Here is a 21,881-nt window from a genome sequence, read left to right as displayed (position 1 = left end):
AAATTCAAATTTGTGTTTAAAACCTCCTTTACATGCAAGTAGAAGGAGGCGCAGTATCAGCAGCATGACAGTAGCTCTGATGAGAGAAGACAGAAGGTGAATCTGAGACGAACTAAGTAAGGGATGAAAGCGAAGAGAAGGATATGAGATATGTTGAGAACAAAATCAGAGAGGACTTAAGAATTAATTAAATGTTGAATACCAAAGAATTACTGGACCATATATCAAAACTGTCTTGATATAGTTTGAACTATTCCACTCAGTGAGTTTCTTTGAAAACTGTTTTTTTGACTCCTGAGAATCAACTCTTTAATTCAAATTAAGTCAAAGATACTAGTTTGAAGAATCTATAGGCAAGGCTCGGGGTACAAGTAGCCTGGTTCTTTAACTGAAATTAAATGTGTACATCAAGGGACTAGGAACTCAATAATGACAAACAGCTCTTTTTATTGTGATTTAATCATTGAACATATAAAAGTAATGAAAATTATTTTATGTATTTATTTCATTAGCATATATGATATGTAAGATTTAAAATGAACTTTAATGAAACCAAAGTCTAAAGAAAAGGAGACCTTCAAGATGGCAGAAGAGTAAGACGTGGAGATCACCTTCCTCCCCACAAATACATCAGAAATACATATACATGTGCAACAACTCCTACAGAGCACCTACTGAATGCTGGCAGAAGACCTCAGACCTCCCAAAAGGCAAGAAACTCCCCACGTACCTGGGTAGGGCAAAAGAAAAAAGAATAAACAGAGACAAAAGAATAGGGATGGGACCCGCACCAGTGGGAGGGAGCTGTGAAGGAGGAGAAGTTTCCACACACTAGGAAGCCCCTAAACTGGCGGGGACGGGAGGTGGCGGGGCTGGGGGAGCTTTGGGGCCACTGAGGAGAGCGCAGCAACAGGGGTGCGGAGGGCAAAGCCGGGAGATTCCCGCACAGAGGATCGGTGCCTACCAGCAATCACCAGCCCGAGAGGCTTGTCTCCTCACCCGCCAGGGCGGGCAGGGGCTGGGAGCTGAGGCTCAGGCTTCGGAGGTCGGATCCCAGGGAGAGGACTGGGGTTGGCTGCGTGAACACAGCCTGAAGGGGCTACTGCGCCACAGCTAGCCAGGAGGGAGTCCGGGAAAAACTCTGGAACTGCCTAAGAGGCAAGAGACCATTGTTTCGGGGTACGTGAGGAGAGGGGATTCAGAGCACCGCCTAAATGAGATCCAGAGACGGGCGTGAGGCGCGGCTATCAGCACGGACCCCAGAGACGGGCATGAGACACTAAGGCTGCTGCTGCCACCACCAAGAAGCCTGTGTGCGAGCACAGGTCACTATCCACACCTCCCCTCCAAGGAGCGTGTGCAGCCCGCCACTGCCAGGGTCCCATGATCCAGGGACAAGTTCCCTGGGAGCACACACAGCACCTCGGGCTGGTGCAACGTCACACTGGCCTCTGCCGCCGCAGGCTCGCCCCGCATCCATACCCCTGCCTCCCCCATCCCCAGCCTGAGTGAGCCAGAACCCCCGAATCAGCGGCTCCTTTAACCCTGTCCTGTCTGAGCGGGAACAAACGCCCTCAGGTTACCTACACACAGAGGCAGGGCCAAATCCAAAGCTGAACCCCAGGAGCTGTGCGAACAAAGAAGAGAAAGGGAAATTTCTCCCAGAAGCCTCAGGAGCAGCGGATTAAATCTCCACAATCAACATGATACACCCTGCATCTGTGGAATACCTGAATAGACAACGAATCATCCCAAAATTGAGGCGGTGGCCTTTGGGAGCAACAATGTTTTGGGGTTTTTTTCCTTTTTCTCTTTTTGTGACTGTGTATGTTTCTTTGTTTGATTTTGTCTATAGCTTTGTTTTTACCATTTGCCCTAGGGTTCTATCTTTTTTTTTTTTTTTTTTAGTATAGTTTTTAGCACTTGTTATCATTGGTGGATTTTTTTTTGGTTTGGTTGCTCTCTACTTTCTTTCCTATTCTTTTTCTTTTTTTAATTACTTTTAAAATTTCCTTTATTCTCAATATTTATTATTTTTAAAACTTTATTTTATTTTTTTCTTTCTTTCTTTCCTTTATTCTTCCGTTTCTTCTAAGCCATGTAGCTGACAGGGTCTCGGTGTTCCAGCCAGGTATCAGGCCTGTGCCTCTGAGGTGGGAAAGCCGAGTTCAGGACATTGATCCACCAGAGACCTCCTGGCCCCATGTAATATCAAACGGCAGAAGCTCTCCCAGAGATCTCCATCTCAATGTTAAGACCCAGCTCCACTCAACGACCAGCAAGCTACAGTGCTGGACACCCTATGCCAAACAAATAGCAAGACAGGAACACAACCCCACCCATTAGCAGAGAGGCTGCTGAAAATCATAATAAGGTCACAAACATCCCAAAACACACCAACAGGCATAGTTCTGCCCACCAGAAAGACAAGATCCAGCCTCATCCACCAGAACACAGGCACTAGTCCCCTCCACCAGGAAGCCTACACAACCCACTGAACCAACCTTAGCCATGGGGGGCAGACACCAAAAACAATGGGGACTATGAACCCGCTGCCTTGGAAAGGAGACCCCTAACACAGTAAGTTAAGCAAAATGAGAAGACAGAGAAACACACAGCAGATGAAGGAGCAAGGTAAAAACACACCAGACCAAACAAATGAAGAGGACATAGGCAGTCTACCTGAAAAAGAATACAGAGTAATGATAGTAAAGGTGATCCAAAATGTTGGAAATAGAATGAAGAAAATACAAAAAACATTTCATAAGGACCTGGAAGAACTAAAGAACAAACAAACAATGATGAACAACGCAGTAAATGAAATTAAAAATTCTCAGGAAGGAATCGATAGCAGAAAACCTGAGGCAGAAGAACGGATAAGGGACCTGGAAGATAAAATAGTGGAAATAACTACTGCAGAGCAGAATAAAGAATGAAGGGAATTGAGGACAGTCTCAGAGAAATCTGGGACAACATTAAACACACCAAGATTCAAATTACAGGGGTCCCAGAAGAAGTGAAAAAGAAAGGGACTGAGAAAATAGTTGAAGAAATTATAGTTGAAAGCTTCCCTAATATGGGAAAGGAAATAGTCAATCAACTCCAGGAAGTGCAGAGAGTCCCATATAGGATAAAAACAAGGAAAAACATGCCAAGACACATATTAATCAAACTATCAAAACATAAATACAAAGAATATTAAAAGCAGCAAGGGAAAAACAACAAATATCATACAAGGGAATCCCCATAAGGTTAACAGCTGATCTTTCAGCAGAAACTCTGCAAGGCAGAAGGGTGTGGCAGGACATATTTTAAGTGATGAAAGGGAAAAACTACAACCAAGATTACTCTACCCAGAAAGGATCTTATTCAGATTTGACAGAGAAATTAAAACCTTTACAGACAAGCAAAAGGTAATAGAATTCAGCATCACCAAGCCAGCTTTACAACAAATGCTAAAGAAACTTCTCTATGCAGGAAACACAAGAGAAGAAAAGACCTACAATAACAAACCCAAAACAATTAAGAAAATGGTAATAGGAATGTACATATTGATAACAACCTTAAATGTAAATGGATTAAATGCTCCAACCAAAAGACATAGACTGGCTGAATGGATATAAAAACAAGACCCGTATATATGCTGTCTACAAAAGACCCACTTCAGACCCAGGGACACATACAGACTGAAAGTGAGGGGATGGGAAAAGATATTCCATGCAAATGGAAAGCAAAAGAAAGCTGGAGTAGAGTAGCAATTCTCATATCAGACAAAATACACTTTAAAATAAAGACTATTACAAGAGACAAAGAAGGACACTACATAATGATCAAGGGATCAATCCAAGAAGAAGATATAACAATTGTAAATATCTATGCACCCAACATAGGAGCATCTCAATACAAAAGGCAAATGCTAACAGCCATAAAAGGGGAAATGGACATTAACACAGTCATAGTAGGGAACTTTAACACCCCACTTTCACCAGGGAACAGATCATCCAAAATGAAAATAAATAAGGAAACACAAGCTTTAAATGACACATTAAACAAGAGGGACTTAATTGATATTTATAAGATATTCCATGCAAAAACAACAGAATACAGTTTCTTCTCAAGTGCTCATGGAACATTCTCCAGGATAGATCATATCTTGTGTCACAAATCAAGCCTTGGTAAATTTAAGAAAATTGAAATCATATCAAGTATCTTTTCTGACAACAACGTTATGAGACTAGATATCAATTACAAGAAAAAATCTGTAAAAAATACAAACACATGGAGGCTAAACAATACACTACTTAATAACCAAGAGATCACTGAAGAAATCAAAAAGGAAGTCAAAAAATACCTAGAAACAAATGACAATGAAAACATGACGACCCAAAACCTATGGGATGCAGCAAAAGCAGTTCTAAGAGGGAAGTTTATAGCAATAAAATCCTACCTCAAGAAACAAGAAACATATCAAATGAACAACCTAACCTTATACCTAAAGCAATTAGAGAAAGAAGAACAAAAAACCCCCAAAGTTAGCAGAAGGAAAGAAATCATAAGATCAGATCAGAAATAAATGAAAATGAAATGACAGAAACAGTAGCCAAGATCAATAAAACTAAAAGCTGGTTCTTTGAGAAGATAAACAAAATTGATAAACCACTAGCCAGACTCATCAAGAAAAAAAGGGAGAAGACTCAAATCAACTGAAATAGAAACGAAAAAGGAGAAATAACAGCTAACACTGCAGAAGTAAAAAGAATCATGAGAGATTACTACAAGCAACTCTATGCCAATAAAATGGACAACCTGGAAGAAATGGACAAATTCTTAGAAGAGCACAACCTCCCGAAACTGAACCAGGATGAAATAGAAAATATAAACACACCTATCACAAGCACTGAAATTGAGACTGTGATTAAAAATCTGCCAACAAACCAAAGCCCAGGACCATATGGCTTCACAACTAAATTCTACCAAACATTTAGAGAAGAGCTAACACCTATCCTTTTCAAACTCTTCCAAAATACAGCAGAGAGAGGAACACTCCCCAACACATTCTAAAAGGCCACCATCAAAACCAGATACCAAAACCAAAGATGTCACAAAGAAAGAAAACTACAGGCCAATTTCACTGATGAACATAGATGCAAAAATCCTCAACAAAATACTAGCAAACAGAATCCAACAGCACATTAAAAGGATCATAAACCATGATCAAGTGGGGTTTATCCCAGGAATGCAAGGATTCTTCAATATATGCAAATCAATCAATGTGATACACCATATTAGCAAACTGAAGGATAAAAACCATATGATCATCTCAACAGATGCAGAAAAAGCTTATGACAAAATTCAACACCCATTTATGATAAAAAAAAAAAGCAGAAAGTAGGCATAGAGGGAACTCACCTCAACATAATAAAGGCCATATATGACAAACCCACAGCCAACATCGTTCTCAATGGTGAAAAACTGAAACCATTTCCACTAACATCAGGAACAAGACAAGGTTGCCCACTCTCACTACGATTAGTCAGCATAGTTTGGGAGGTTTTAGCCACAGCAATCATAGAAGAAAAAGAAATAAAAGGAATCCAAATCTGAAAAGAAGGAGTAAAACTGTCACTATACGTAATACTATATACATAGAGACATGATACTATATATGATAGTATATATAGAGACATGCAGATGACATGATACTATACATAGAGAATCCTAAAGACTCTACCAGAAAACTACTAGAGCTAATCAATGAATTTGGTAAAGTTGCAGGATACAAAATTAATGCACAGAAATCTCTTGCATTCCTATACACTAATGATGAAAAATCTGAAAGAGAAATTAAGGAAACACTCCCATTTACCACTGCAACAAAAAGAATAAAATACCTAAGAGTAAACCTACCTAAGGAGACAAAAGACCTGTATGCAGAAAACTATAAAACACTGATGAAAGAAATTAAAGATGATACAAAGAGATGGAGAGATATACCATGTTCTTGGACTGGAAGAATCAACACTGTGAAAATAGCTACAGTACCCAAAGCAATCTACAGGTTCAGTGCAATCACTATCAAACTATCAATGGCATTTATCACAGAACTAGAGCAAAAAATTTCACAATTTGTATGGAAACACAAAAGATACTGAAAAGCCAAAACAATCTTGAGAGAGAAAAACGGAGTTGGAGGAATCAGGCTCCCTGAATTCAGGCTGTACTACAAAGTTACACTAATCAAGACAGTATGGTACTGGCACAAAAACAGAAATATAGATCAATGGAACAGGATAGAAAGCCCAGAGATAAACCTATGTACACATGGTCACCTTATTTTTGATAAAGGAGGCAAGAATATACAATGAAGAAAAGACAGCCTCTTCAATAAGTGGTGCTGGGAAAACTGGACAGCTACATGTAAAAGAATGACGTTAGAACACTCCCCAACACCATACACAAAAATAAACTCCAAATGGATTAAAGACCTAAATGTAATGCCAGACACTATAAAACTCTTAGAAGAAAACATAGGCAGAACACTCTGACATAAATGACAGCAAGATTCTTTTTGACTCACTTCCTAGGGAAATGGAAATAAAAACAAAAAATAAACTAATGGGACCTAATGAAACTTCAAAGCTTTTGCATAGCAAAGGAAACCATAAACAAGACGAAAAGACAACCCTCAGAATGGGAGAAAATATTTGCAAATGAAGCAACTGACAAAGGATTAATCTCCAATACTACAAGCAGCTCAATATCAAAAAAACAAACAACCCAATCCAAAAATGGGCAGAAGGCCTAAATAGACATTTCTCCAAAGAAGATATACAGATTGCCGACAAACACATGAAAGAATACTCAATATCACTTATCTTTAGAGAAATGCAAATCAAAAGTACAATGAGGTATCACCTCACACCAGTCAGAATGGCCATCATCAAAAAATCTACAAACAATAAATGCTGGAGAGGGTGTGGAGAAAAGGGAACCCTCTTGCACTGTTGGTGGGAATGTAAATTAATACAGCCACTATGGAGAACAGTATGAAGGTTCCTTAAAAAACTAAAAATAGAACTACCATATGACCCAGCTATCCCACTACTGGGCATATACCCTGAGAAAACCATAATTCAAAAAGAGTCATGTACCACAATGTTCATTGCAGCTCTATTTGCAATAGCCAGGACATGGAAGCAACCTAAGTGTCCACTGACAGATGAACAGATAAAGATGTGGCACATATATACAATGGAATATTACTCAGTCATGAAAAGAAACGAAACTGAGTTATTTGTAGTGAGGTGGATGGACCTAGAGTCCGTCATACAGGGTGAAGTAAGTCAGAAAGAGAAAAACAAATAACATATGCTAACAAATATATATGCAATCTAAAAAAAAAAAAAGTTCTGAAGAACATAGGGGCAGGACAGGAATAAAGACAGAGATGTAGAGAATAGACTTGAGGACATGGGTGGGGGGGAAGGGTAAGCAGGGACAAAGTGAGAGAGTGGCATGGACTTATATATAGTACCAAATGTAAAATAGTTAGCTAGTGAGAAGCAGCCACATAGCACAGGGAGATCAGCTCGGTGCTTTGTGACCACCTAGAGGGGTGGGATAGGGAGGATGGGAGGGAGACACAAGAGGGAGGAGATATGGGGATATATGTATATGTATAGCTGATTCACTTTGTTATAAAGCAGAAACTAACACACCACTGCAAAGCAATTATACTCCAATAAAGATGTTAAAAATAAATAAATAAATGAAAGGAATAACTAATCCTGAGCTACGTTTTTCTTATAAGAACATAACTTTAATATGAAAATATTTGATAGTAATTCTTAATAAATATGTAGGAAAATATCTTAGAGTAAAATTCTTTGAGAACTACTGATTAATACGTTAAACAGTATAGTAGTTTTGTTCAGTTATCAATTCATCTTCTTCAGAAACACATGACTATTTCAAAGAAATGCCTTATATTCTTAGAGGAGGAGATGGAGAGAAGATGTCAGGAAATGTAACAGTGTTATGATTTGGGTACTCCGCTGTTATCTTTAAAGATCAAACTTATAAGTTTATAAATATTATATTATTATGGCAATACATGGACCTTTAAGATTTTACCTCCAAAATTAGCAAAACAAAACAATCACTAACCAAAACAGCTAAAGAATTACCCCCCAAAATGGCAATAATATGCTCACAGTGTAAAGGGGAAAACCCAGCTTGAATATAAGTAGACTTTCATTCATAAAATTACATACAAGTATTTCTAAGGAATATGTGTGTGTATGTGTGTGTGTGCCTGTATTCCTATTTCTACTTACATTTATACTTAGAAAAAAGACTTCAGTTTCAAGAAACAATGGACAGTACAACCAAACCACACATTTGTCACAGATTAATAACATTTCCTACATTAATTTTTTCATTAATTACTTTAAATATGATAAAACTATATTTTATTTCAGATTTCTGAAACATTGCACTTATCAAGGAAACATTTTTATAGGATAAAAAGTTTAAAATTTATGAAATAAAACATGCATCAATTCTCAGATTTTTCATATATATTATCAAGGTTTAAAGAAAATTATAAAAATTCATTTAAATGTCAACTCTTATATAAATAATCCTTGTTAATTTTTTAACCAATAAAACTACTTACATTATTTCCAACTTTCAACTTTTCAATAATTTCAACTATATTCAACATTCCTAATGTAATGATGACCTTTTTTACTTGCAGTCTTTAATGAATTTTCTAAAAGTCCCTGTTCAATTGAGACTACTACTATCCTCTAACATAGAAGAAAATATATCTTGCTCATAAACAGATGTAATAAAATCATAACAAAAGGAAGTGGGTTTCATAAGCAATAAATATTCTTAAAACAGAAAGCCCATGGCACAACTCAAAGCTAGTTTTTGAAGATAAAATACTATAGAAACAAAAACCAAATTAGAAATACATAACTGAAATGCTTATCATAAAATGAATTCATATTTAATTTTAAAAGCTTAAGGGAAACTTTTGTGAGTTTTCTGCATAGCACAGTTCCTCCAAAGAACTCAAAAAACAGATAAAACCTTAAATGAGAGTCAACAAGCTATAAATATGTCATAAATCTAGAAAGTTACCTCTTGCAAGCTTATGATAAAAGAAAGCTTCTGAGAAACTGATGACAGAAGAATTACTGATATTTAGTTCAGAAGATACGACAGCTACTACATTGAATTTATTCACCAATTGCCCTTCTTGGATTTATCTTTGGATTTACAAGCACCTTCTAGCATGATACCACATACAAAGATGCAATTACAGTTTGGTCATAATTTTTTCATTCAATGATTCATTTATCTATTCATTTAGTGCCTACTATGTGCCAAGCACTGTGTTAGGCATATCTATGTTACCAAGTACCAATATAAATGAGTGGTACATAAAGTATTTTTTTAATCCTTCTTTACTTAATGATGTAAAGCAAGAAGGAAGATGATAAGTAATACATAGAGTGCAACTGATATGTTTATTCACTGCTCATCGTTCAAAATGCTATGTTTTAAAACTTTCTTATAAATTACTGCATTGAGATATCCAACAGACTAATAAAGTCTGCATAGTAGACTTCACTTTACGTCTACCTAGAAGGAACTATATCCATAGGATATATTAGAGAATAGACTTTACTATGAGCTAAAGCCCTCCACTTAGAATATAATCAATTCTGGATTCAAAAAATCCTCCTCTTCAGCATTTTTCAATTTTGAATGGACAGATATTTTGGAAAGGAGTAACTAGATTTCTGAACCAAGGAAATCTGCAAAATATGGAAAGATTGACAAAGGGCAGAATATGGAGTGAAGTCTATCACATACTATTTTGCACTGAGGAAGCCAAATCTGCACCTAAATAAGAGTATAATAATTTCCTTCATATTTCACAGTAAAGGTTTCATTTTTGAAGAAAAGCAGCCTTCTTAATTAGTATTGGTATGACTTCAGTGTTAATTAGTATTGGTAGCACTTTAAAAATATTTTTGCTATCATCATTATTGTCAATTTTTAATTGAGCTTGCAATTTTACAGGAATGCCATCATTCCATGTACTGTTAATTGGTGGTATTATAATCAGAAAGCATCCCCACCATATTTTCTAGTGAAATTAGTTCATCAGCCTCACAAGAAAAAAAGCATAATATATTAGGCATTTCCTGTGATCTAAATACTTCCATGAAAAACAAAAAATACAGATGCTTACAAAACAGACTGTAGAATATGTATACAATACCCAGTTCTGTACAAGTGCTGAAAATCCTTGTTTAAACTCTATTGAGATTAAAAAGAGTTCTGAGAGAAAGTGTCATTTGTTGCAAAGTCATGCAAAAGTGAACACCATGTGGAAAATGATGATCCAAGGCAAAGTAAATATGACTACTTACTAAAAGTGAAGGTTAGATGATAAGCTAATAGAAGTGAAAAAGATGTCAGGAGTTGCATCTAGTAAGTGAAGTATTTATAGTTTAAATGACTTTCAAAACTTCGTGTAGAAAGTATCACTGTTAAACTATAGGCTATGGTTGTGTTCAAAATTCTCACCAAAATTTGAGTATCTGTAGCCTGTTCTTGGACTATCTGAACTGCTTTTGCCAGGTCTTCTTCACCCTCTGGAATGCTATAATTGTCATCTGGTATCTAAATAACAGAGAAAGAGAATGATAGGAAGAGTTAGCAGGAATATAAAAATACCTTATTTCATTTTAGAAATAAATTTGCCTCACAAAACAAAGGATCAAAGAAATACACTTTATGTAAGACACGATGTCATTCTGAAGATCCATGAAAAATAAAGTAACAAGTAGGCAGTCCTCTGACTTCCTTATAAACATCACTCAGTGTTACTACTGATGAACTTGAGGTTAGCTTACGGGCAACTGCTTTTACCTATACTGACAAATGTAGTCTAACAACTCTGCTGAAAAAAAAGAATGTTAGGCCATCTAAATGCCACCATTCTCTCCGCATCCCAGATTTTCTCCACCATTACTTTTCATAACTACTAGCAACTGCAAATATCTAATAAATTATGTCTAATATTAAAAAGCAAAACAAAACTCACTGCCTGAATGTTAAGCTCTCGGAAGAATGCAACTGACTCTAGTTATGACATTAATGAGAGTGAACACTTATTGCATGCTTCTTATGTGCTGATCACAGCTTTAAGCCTGTTACATTTATTAAGTCATTTCATGTGGTATGTATTAATATTATCTCCATTTTACCAGTAGTAATACAAAGCCTATCTTCTGTGTTTGTCCTGTCTCCTGTTTGCCCAGGCCACAAATGCCAGGCTTGCTTCCACAGTTTCATTCACAGCTTCTGTCATCTTGGAGTGACTCTGCCTTCCAAGTCTCAGATGTAATGATAGGTTCCCTTGGAACAATGAATTAAAGGACAGGTTTGAGACAGTAACTATATTAGACTAAAGTATTGCTAAGTTGAAGGGAACCATAGGATCTGAGCTCCAGCTAGGTAGTAGGAATCTGGGAAACCTAGACTGGATGATTGGGAACACCTGCTGGACAGAGACGACAGACTATAGTGTGGATCCACAAGGCAGGTGATGAGAAGCTGACTCTGAAGGACAATTAACAAGAAAATCAAAAGAGCCAGATGTGTTAACCAATCTAAATTTTTAAATAGAATTTTCAAACCTCACTCTTAACCAGCTGATTAGCTAAATTCAGTTGAAAAAGTAGCATCACTTAAGAAAAAAAATTTTTAAGAAAAAATAAAATGAATATTTCACAGGAATGACTGTAATGAATTTATAGAATACGTAAAATGAACAAATTACCTCTTCATATTCATAATCATCTTCAGATGCTTCAGTTATGGTGACCTCTAAATGTACTGTTAAGTTTGAATCTCAAAATAATGGAATAAAATTATTATATTTAAAAATTGAGATAACCTTAAAATACAGTATTATATCCAAGTATCTCACCAAGTTAGTAAATACATGTAAATTAAGCTATTTTTTAAAATTCCTCTTCCTCATACAGCCTACATTTATAGATGTTTTAAGACAAAATATCTTAATTGTTATTTTAAATTATTATTCAAACAACCCAAACTCATGAAAAACTATATTTTTAATCTATTTACTATCTAATGATTTCCAATTTGATTCTAAGAAGGCTTACAAAAATGTACATGGTATCATAACATAAATTAGAAAGAGATAAGAAAAATGATGGACAGGAAAACTATGACAGTAAGTTTTCAAACACATCTCAAACCACAGTGAATTTTCCAGAGTTTCTTAGTCATTCACAATGCAGTGTGACTTCTTTATTTGGTTTAAAGTATTGTGAATGAAAAAAACAAAGCACACTAAGATTTAAATATAAGTAAAATATAGATTTCAATGTTTTTATCAATAAGATACTTACACCTCCACTCTCTTTCTTACATATCTCAATTTTAAAATTATCTTCTCAGAAAAGACAGCCTAATGTTTAAGCAAATATAAACTACTTAATAATCATAACTCAGCAGTTCATAAATTATCAAGATATATCAGGGGCTTCCCTGGTGGCGCAGTGGTTGAGAGTCCGCCTGCCGATGCAGGGGACGTGGGTTCGTGCCCCAGTCCGGGAAGATCCCACATGCCAAGGAGCGGCTGGGCCCGTGAGCCATGGCCACGGGGCCTGCGCGTCCAGAGCCTGTGCTCCACAACGGGAGAGGCCACAACACTGAGAGGCCCGCGCACCACAAAAAAAAAAAAAAAAAAAAAGATATATCAGCATTAAAATATCAGTGGAAATGATTCTAATAAAAACTTCTAACAGCATTGCTCTAAGACCTTCAAAAATTACAAGTTAGTCTAATTACAAATGAAAACTTCAAGACAACATTTAATTTTAAAAGAAATCAAAATACACACCAGTAATGCTATTTTGTTGATTGGTCAGTAGGTTTACATTTTTTTTCAAATGCACAGACTTTATTAGGCCAAGTTTAAAAGGTATAAAATTAAACACTTCAGTGCACAGCAATGGTTATGAAAATCAAAGATTAGATTAGCCTAGTTTTCATTTTGCTGCTGGTTATAAGAAATTTCTCTGTCATCCCATCCTGCAAGAGTAACCTGACGGTGTGTGTAACAACTTCTGTTGTTTGTAATAAGAACTGATAACACACACATAGTATTTAACAGGAGCCAGGCACTGTCCTAAGGGTTTTACATGTATTAACTCATTTCATCCTCATCCTACCAATGAGGCTGAACTATTATTATCTCTGTTTTACAGATCAGGACTCAAATGCACAGTTACACAATCAGGACCTAACAGAGTTGGGAATCAGCCCCAGAAGCTTAGGTTTCACTATACTATACTACCTCTCTTGTTAACACAAATTAACATATGTAAACCATTTAGAATGGTGCCTGGCTTATAATAAATACTATACAAGTGTTTGTTGTTATTTTCCCTGTTCTGGAAAGAGATGAGTACCTGTGGAGAAGTCTCCTAAGTCTCCCATGATCTAGTGTTAAGATGAATGGATACATAAAAGACATTCTGAATCTTCCTCCTTTTCTAGATTTATATTTTTCTGACACATGTTCACTTAATGATATAAAATTTCCTTAGGTTCAGCTACAGGAAGTTCAGCCTCTTTTTTATGGAAAAATATGTCCCCTTCTGAGAAACAACTATTAGAAGCTGATTTTGTAGGCAGTCACTTGCCTGTAAGTCTCCAGAAAAGTAATGCTATCCTTCATCACTGCTTATACCATAATAAATTTCACAAAGAAGTTAACATTCTAAAATGATCTGGATAGAGTTTATAATTGTAAATAAGCCAACTGCTTATTTACTGTGAGGAAGAAACGTCAAAGCAAAGCTTCTTGAACATGGCTCTATAAGAGTAAAAAGTGATTTGTCCTCAAAGCTTTGAAAATATAAAACAACACTTGTATACTGCTACCAAAAAAAAAAATATTCTAGGGAACGGATTATAATCACTAATAATATATTGTTTCCCATAATCAAAAAAGAGTAAGAGAAAAATAACTACCATTTTATAAAGTTTAAAAAGTATTGTCACATGGATCATAACCATAGGTACTCTTAAAACTCTGTGAGATTGAATGGCACAGATACAGTAATCTCTAAATTGAAAAAAAATAAAGGAAACTAAGTCAGGCAGATGAATAGATTTGGCCAAAATCAAAGATATGAGTGACAAAGACAAGTTTCTTAAATATAAATACCATGTATTTTCAACTACACCGTGCTGTTTCTACAGTGACACAATAGCAATGTGCAATTTTTACCAATATCCTCAGTAATGAATTCTCACCTATTTGTTTTCCAAACTCTCAAGTGTCATATTACAAACAGATAAATCAAATCCTTTAAACAGCTCAGTCTGAAGACCCTAAAGGAAGGAGAAATATAAAAGAGCTACAGGGCTATTGACCCAAAGATTCAATAAACCAAGGGCAAGAGATTAACCAAACAAAAGATCAGGAAGAGTACAAATACCCAAAACAGGAACCAGGATCCTCCTTAATTGATACTGTTAGTACCCACAATATGATGTGAACGGAAAATCTTCCTTCTCAGAAGCAACTTAGTTGAAATGTGATGTTGCAGCATTACTAAAGAAGGAAATGTACTTTCGCATGTATCTGTCTAGCTGGCTAGCCGGCTCGCAACACATAGACAAATGCACAAACAAATCCCAAAACAATTCTGTGGCAGTTTACAGACATGCATACAGCTACAGGAAGATAAAAATAAATGAATATGGAAATTAGCAGAGAAAGGGAAACAGTAGAAGTAAGGTACAGTACAGGCCATAAGGTCTCATGAACTTTGTTATATGCCACAGGTTTGACTCCAAGCTTCCCAGCAGTCAGGGTAAAAAGGGAAATGTAATCAGATACCAATTCAGTATCCATCCAATGAAAACAGATGAGTTTCTCAGCAGATGTACAGCAATCTCTGATTCTGACGCCTGAGAGAAATCACGCTCTTAGGTTTTCATAAAGAGAAAACTTTGGACTATACAGATATTGATCCCCTTGGCCCTTGGGACAGCCAGAAAGAGAGAGTGAAGCAGGATCTGATGGAGCATCGTGTGTGAAAAAGGTTGGAAAGCACTGCTTTAGAAGCAATATTGGTGGGGTAGAAATGCACAGTTTGTCAAGAATTGCCTGAAAAATAAAACCTTTAATTTTGATTCTACTTTTACTGGGCAACTTTCTCATCTGTAGTCTAAGCTCTTAGGTGATCCTATTCTCCAGGAAATGTCCATACAATTAAGCTGGTCACAATTTTCATACAAAGTTATTTTTCCACTGCAGAATAATAAACTGGCATGCTGGCTTAATATCAGTTTCTTCTTGCCAAGCTGACTCTGAGCCCCTGCAAAATTCCCTTCCCATTACCTGCCTAGTTTTCCTTCAAAAAACATCATTGAACTCCAGTTCCAAAATTCATTTTTTTCTACTCTATTCCACTCAGATCTGGTCCTGCATTTCTAGAGCTTGAGCTTGACTTGACACTTAATTTTGTGCCTGGTTTTCTAGTCTGATCTTGCCCAGGGTACTATCTGTGGCCCTCTTTCCTCCCTAGCCTGCACCCACAGTCCACAGCACCACCCCCTTCCAAGCCAGGTACTATATCCTATAGTCATGGCCTGGTCTCAGACTAAGGGTCATTCTCCATATCTCCACTTGCTCTGGAAGGAATTTAGTAGTACTTGTGAGTTTGCATACTATGAATTAGTTCCCTGGTACTTCATTGAACTAGTAGTTTCTACACGAACAGAATCTGCACCAGATCCTGACCTTGCAGATCTTGTCAGAAAATAGGCCAATATACACCCACACTGAAACTGCCATGAAGCCCTAAATCCACCGAGTACTACAGAAGATACAACTGCAAGAAGCTTCAGAGAAGCATTTCAGCTGGCCTAATGGAGCAGAGTTTGATGTGACAGTTGGTATGATGGGGTCACAACAAGGTTGTGCAAATGGACCACAGCCAGAAAGAAATGAACAATTTTCAGATGAGAGCAGCATACAAAGTTCCTCACACACTGGTCTCCTCCACTACTGCATCTGTAGGTAGTGATCACTGCCAGTAGCACCAGCTTTATAAAGAACTGGAGTGAAACATAAAGCTAATTATATTTTACATGATTTCCCAAAGCTGATATAGACAGAAATTGCTTTGTAATCTTTGATATCACTGCAGAATCAATGTATACAAAGGCAATCTAAAGTCTAGCCTGTATCCTCCATGATCAACATTTTACTCACTAAATTGAAATAAATGTATTGTAAATACCAAACATTATAGTCATGTTCCCTTTCTTAGGAAAGCCAGTTTAAATAAAGTAAGTTAACTGAAAATAGACCAAAGGTGGCAAATAACTGGCACACTTGCTGTCACAATTCCCATTGCTGTTTGCTTCCTTCAGTCTTTCCTACCAAGTCTTAATACCACATGCCACCGAACCACTACCAATTCAATAGAATTGGCAAATGTGGAAATTTATTGGCCACTCCTGCCTAAGACAGCTGTTGCCCATCTTCTGCCTCAGAACCTGGAAAATAATTTTCTTTCAACATATAAGGTTCTCATAGTGGATGGTGGTGTAAGTTTTTCCAACTTCTAAACCAGGAGACCCAAAGATATGGGGTCTATATATTATACCTCTATCTGAAAACATAAAGGCTAGAGGTTAAGATATTTGTCTACAGCATTGCTATGCCAATTATAGTCCTTAGATCAGCCACACCAGCAGCACCTGGGAGCCTGTTAATGATGCAGGATCTCAACCCCTGAAACCCGCACTTACTGAATTAGAATCTTCATTTCAAGATCCATATCTTGGATTCATATACACAGTAACATCTGCCTAGTCTAGAAGACACAGAACAAAATATAATTTTTTTCTCTCCAAATAATCTATGACTTTTGTGCATGTAGAATTCAGCACTCCAGGTTTAGTAACATGCCTCTACATTCTACATTCAAACTGTCTATCCTTTTTATTTGAATATATGTAGGATGCAGTTAAGCACCCATGAGCAAATCCAGTTTTCCAATGATAATAAGAAATACACTACTTGAGAACATAATGATTATTAAGGATTTTACTAATATTTTCTTACTTAATACTATAAATATTCCAGAGAAGTAACATCTTAGAGGAAAAATAACTAAGTGTTAAAAGCAGTAAATAACAAAGTAACTTTTAAAAATAACAAAAGTTCTGTTTTAATTAAACAAAGTTATCAGTAAACATTACCACTGCAGTGAGATACTGGCTAAGGATATTACTTAAGAAGAAAAGCATGCATCTTAGATGGGGTATTGGTTTAGTGTGATCACCATATTTCAGGGTCTGGAATCCTTAATTTGCATTTTTGAAACAGTTGACTTTGGGACTGCATCCAGAGTTGGTTAGCCTCAAAGGACAGGCTTAAACTCAGTCAACCCTCACAAACTGCTGTTGGGGCCAAAGGAGACCTTTTCAGGGGTCAGCAAATTCTCAGTCAAATTCTTAGCGTTAAAATGTCTAGAAAGTTAAAATAATAATCAAAAGCCAGTTAGGGGATCAGAGAATCAGCACAAAGAGAAGTAGATAACAAAAACAATACTACTTTGGAGGCTCTACTTCCCTGGAGTCCATGCATTTCATTACTCTTCCTTGAATAAGGTCTTTCTTTAGACAAGTAGCAAGAAAATCAATTAAGCATTAGCTTTCTTAATACAATTCATTCCAGCCTGCATCTCTCAGCTGGAATAGGCACTCTTAAATGTCTGCAGCCACACATTAAAAGGCAACCCCTGATCACTACTATGAGTGAAAACCTCTCTCAAGTTGTATTGATTTTTAATAGAGCATTCATTCACGAAAGACGACCAATCTTCTTTACAATTACCAGAGATACCTACTTGCCCGTTTACAGATCACTTTGTTAAAATCTAGCCTTATATTTTACAAAGCTGCAAATATCTTTCTAAAAAATTGTTCACTAGAGGATTCATACATTCCATGATTAGATTTCTTAAAGTTCTGGAGATAGCTAAGTCAGATAAGAACTATGTCGTCTAAGTTTGCATCTCGCCCTATACAAGTTTAAAAATTAAAAGCAGTGTGCTCGCTTCGGCAGCACATATACTAAAATTGGAACGATACAGAGATTAGCATGGCCCCTGCACAAGGATGACATGCAAATTCGTGAAGCATTCCATATTTTTATTCACTTTGTTATAGAGCAGAAATTAACTCACCGTTGTAAAGCAATTATACCCCAAAAAAGATGTTAAAAAAAAATTAAAAGCAGTATTATAAACTATTGTGATAGAAATCATTTTAATGCTGACAGATATAAGATGCCTGGTTATCACTAGTATGGGCATTGGATAACTTTATACTTTGATGTAGATTAGCGCTGAAAGAGTCGTTGAATTGTTTTTGAATTTAAAAAGGAAGATTACTGGAAAAGACAGCTTGTTAAGAGCTAGGAAAACAGAGTATAAAACCTCACTTAAGACACTAGAGCACCCACATATTTCATTCAAATTTATTTCAAACTATTCGAACATATTCCTGTAAAAACCATGTTTGCACTGAATGAAATACTATATATTTTCTTTCAGCTTTTTAACCAAGTTCTTCAAAGCTCCCTGTAGCAGGGATGTATACTGGGCCTGAGTCAGGACAGGTTAATCAGTTTAAAAGCCTACAAAATGAATCATTGCTGGATCTCTGGAATCTTGAATTAAATCCGGGGGGATTATATTTGGACAAAAAAATAAGGTAGATTTTGCAGTTTCCTTGATACCTTTAATAAAACTGATTACCCATCTCCCTCCTATCTGCCTGAAGAATGGAGTAGTTATCTTTTTCTCATGAACCCTCCCCCTCTCCTCAGTACCATTAATTTAGAGAAGGGGAGCTCAAAAGCTTTACACAAGAAATAGTGAACCTAATTATCCACATATAGCTATTCAATTTTTCTGGTTATTTCCAATGATAATCGCTCATCACTGTCTGATCTTGTTTCTTCCTAACATCTCTGAGCCTCGTCAGGTCACGAGGTTACCATTTAGTTGCTAAAGGCGGAGGGGGGGCGGGGGGGGTGGTATTTTTATCATTAAGTAGCCCAGATTGAAACTACCCAGTAAGTAGATGCTACCAAAACAAATCACTTAAGCATTAGACAATTGGACCATCTACAGGATCCAGCTGGATATTCTGAGCTTCCTCCTTCCTCTCCTTAAAGCCTAGAGGTAGCGGTCTTTTCCTTAACCTCCTGATGTTGCCCTACGGATTTATTTTCACGGCATTCTGAAGGTTTGGGGGCTTAAGAAAACCCCTGAGGTAAAGGAGGATTGGATTAATTTGTTGTGCTACTTTAAAATAAAATGCAAAGTTTACTGAGTGGTGACTACTAACTTTTTCCAACAGGAACACATCAGCCTACAACTACTACAAGGCGAAAAATTACAGTGGGTAGGTATCAGGGGGTCGCGGTGGCGTTGAAACCACCTAGAGGTCTAATAGGCGTCTCTACCGGCTGGGTGTCCGCAAGCTTCACAGGGCACCCAGAGCGGGAAGCCCGCGCCCTCGCCCCCAACACCGGTTACCGCGGCCAGCGTCTGGGTGCCGCGCCTACTCGGGAAGGATACGCTCCAGGTAGTAGGCGCCCTCGGCGGCCACCGCCTCCGCGGTGTCCCCGGCAGCCGTCGAGCCCATGCCCAACACTTCTTCCAGAACCCGCAGGGCCGAGGAGGGCATCCCTTTCTGAGAAGCCATCTGAAGCGCTCCGGGAGCCTGCCCCTGGCTACCGCACCGTGTCCCTCAGGGCAACCGCGAAGACGCTTCAGTACGAACACACACGCAGCTCTCGCGAGAGCCTGGCATCCTTCACCCCTCCCACCGCGCGGGCTCCGGGCCCGGAAGGGCTGCCCCGAGCCCTAAATGGGGAAGTCCTCCTTGCTTCCTACGTTACTGGGGCAACCTCGTTGCCTAGTTACCCTGAGCCCTCGGGATGCGTTCCTGAACTGGACGAGATAAAATGAAGCAACGGACTTGGTTTGCACACATTTTCTTACCGACATGGCTTGGTTTTCTTCAGTTTTGACCCTAGCATTTGTTTTTCACTTTTTCTTCTCTAAATTTTCTTTCTGTTGGTTCTTACATGCCAATCATCAGTCCCCAGATTTTTAGGTATGTGTATAGAGTCCTAGTTGTCCCCAGGGAAAACTAATGGAAAAGAGGAAGATCCTCAGTACCTGGAGAAAAAAAAAAGTCCTAGAAATCATAACTGAGAGATTGGCCCAGGGGAACTACCAATAAAGAACTAGGATGGTCACCCTAGTCAATTCCATTCTCATACTCATTCAAAGTATTTATCTGGACATCTGTTTTCTCTTTGGTTTTATACTCTGGGACTTGGAATTGTAGTTGTAACGTTGATTCTTACCAAAGTAAAGCCATTTCCATAAGAATTTTGAGGTACAAATTGTCCTAACATAATGTATAATAAATGATACTTGCCCAATCATGTGCAGTCCTTTTGCTATGACAGAATCTTCCTCGGGTTTATATTGTGTATGTATCAGAACCATCTACAGGGCCCTTTTATTTACGGATTCTTTTTCATCCTACATTCTAATGAAAATTGGATGCCAAACAGCACCTCATTATAAAAATTCCCATTTATTACCAAAAGAAACATAATGGCAACTTCTAATGAGGTGATTAAGAGCTTCAATGTTGGAACCAGAGAGGCTGCATTCAGAGCCTGGCTCCACCATTACTAGCTATGAAACCTTGGGCAAACCATTTAATGTAATGCCTCCACTTAAGGCCCCAGTTTCCTCATTTTTAAAATGGGGATATTATTACCTACCTCAAAGTATTCTTGCAAGAGGTAAAACAACATAAAGAGTTGAGAACTCACCAGCCACATGGTAGACACTAAGAAATAGCTGTTATTTGTACTTAATTGTTTGGTTTGGTTTGGGGATATTTTTTTTTAGCATACTCAAACATCACAATTAGATGTAATAGTTAGAGAATTCATCCCTAGTAGTATTTATTCTTTTAATAACTTACTCCTTGTCATTGACTTCTCATATCAAACATATCCCGAGTGCTCATTAAGATGCAAGGAAGAATTATAAGGGGCTGAAAATTCAGGGAACTCTGAAATTAGGGTATCCACTGCTTTTCTCAAAAGCCTGATCTTCCTTCCAAAGGGAGGAATTTCCTCATCCCTAAAGGTTGTTTCCTGCAGGCACAAGCCTGAGATATGACCTGGGTGAGGAGTGTCAGGGCCTTGCACACTCAGCAAGACATGTAGAAACGTGAGAGAACCGTAGAGGAGGGTGTCTCTGAACAATTAACGTATACTTTGATTTTTTTGTCTGTTGTAACAGCTCTTCTCTTAATTTTTAGAGGTAGTATGTCATGTTCTACAGATAGGTTTGAATCCTGGCACTTCTGTATGACCTTAAGTAACTTAAGCTCTGAGAGCCTTAGTTTCCTCTTCTCTAAAACAGAGACTTTAATATCCACCTTACTAAAATATAGATTAAATGAAATAAAATATGTAAGAAGCACTGAAGATCATGAAGAAGCAAAGCCTCTACCTACAAAAGTGAATCTTGCTCATTCAGAAATTTGAGCTTTTTTCTTTAAAGAAAAGTGTAATAGACATCTAAATTTCCATTCCTCATAGAGCTTTTTAAAATGGTTTCATTGGATATAGGGCTTAAAAATCACTATTAAATGCAAATAAAGTTGCCCCGCCCCCAAAAAAATGTCCAGTA

At 37.4% G+C, this 21,881-nt stretch overlaps 1 protein-coding gene across 1 annotated transcript in view; it reads right to left on the bottom strand.

Annotated features, from left to right (window-relative positions):
- SPAG16 (sperm associated antigen 16) overlaps window positions 1–19,860 on the bottom strand; it is a gene marked incomplete at its 5' end in the record, with an annotated part of 884,947 nt that extends 865,087 nt beyond the window's left edge. The window contains 3 exons of the mRNA XM_082840650.1: window positions 10,609–10,704; window positions 11,867–11,913; window positions 19,734–19,860. Coding sequence (XP_082696776.1) covers window positions 10,609–10,704; window positions 11,867–11,913; window positions 19,734–19,860 — 270 coding nt within the window. The remainder of the gene's footprint in view (window positions 1–10,608; window positions 10,705–11,866; window positions 11,914–19,733) is intronic.
- Window positions 19,861–21,881: the final 2,021 nt, after the last annotated feature.

This window comes from Leucopleurus acutus (genome assembly GCF_964270905.1).
Source record: "Leucopleurus acutus genome assembly, chromosome: 6".
NCBI classification, from domain to species: Eukaryota; Metazoa; Chordata; class Mammalia; order Artiodactyla; family Delphinidae; genus Leucopleurus; species Leucopleurus acutus.
This window is presented reverse-complemented; position numbering and strand designations above follow the sequence as displayed.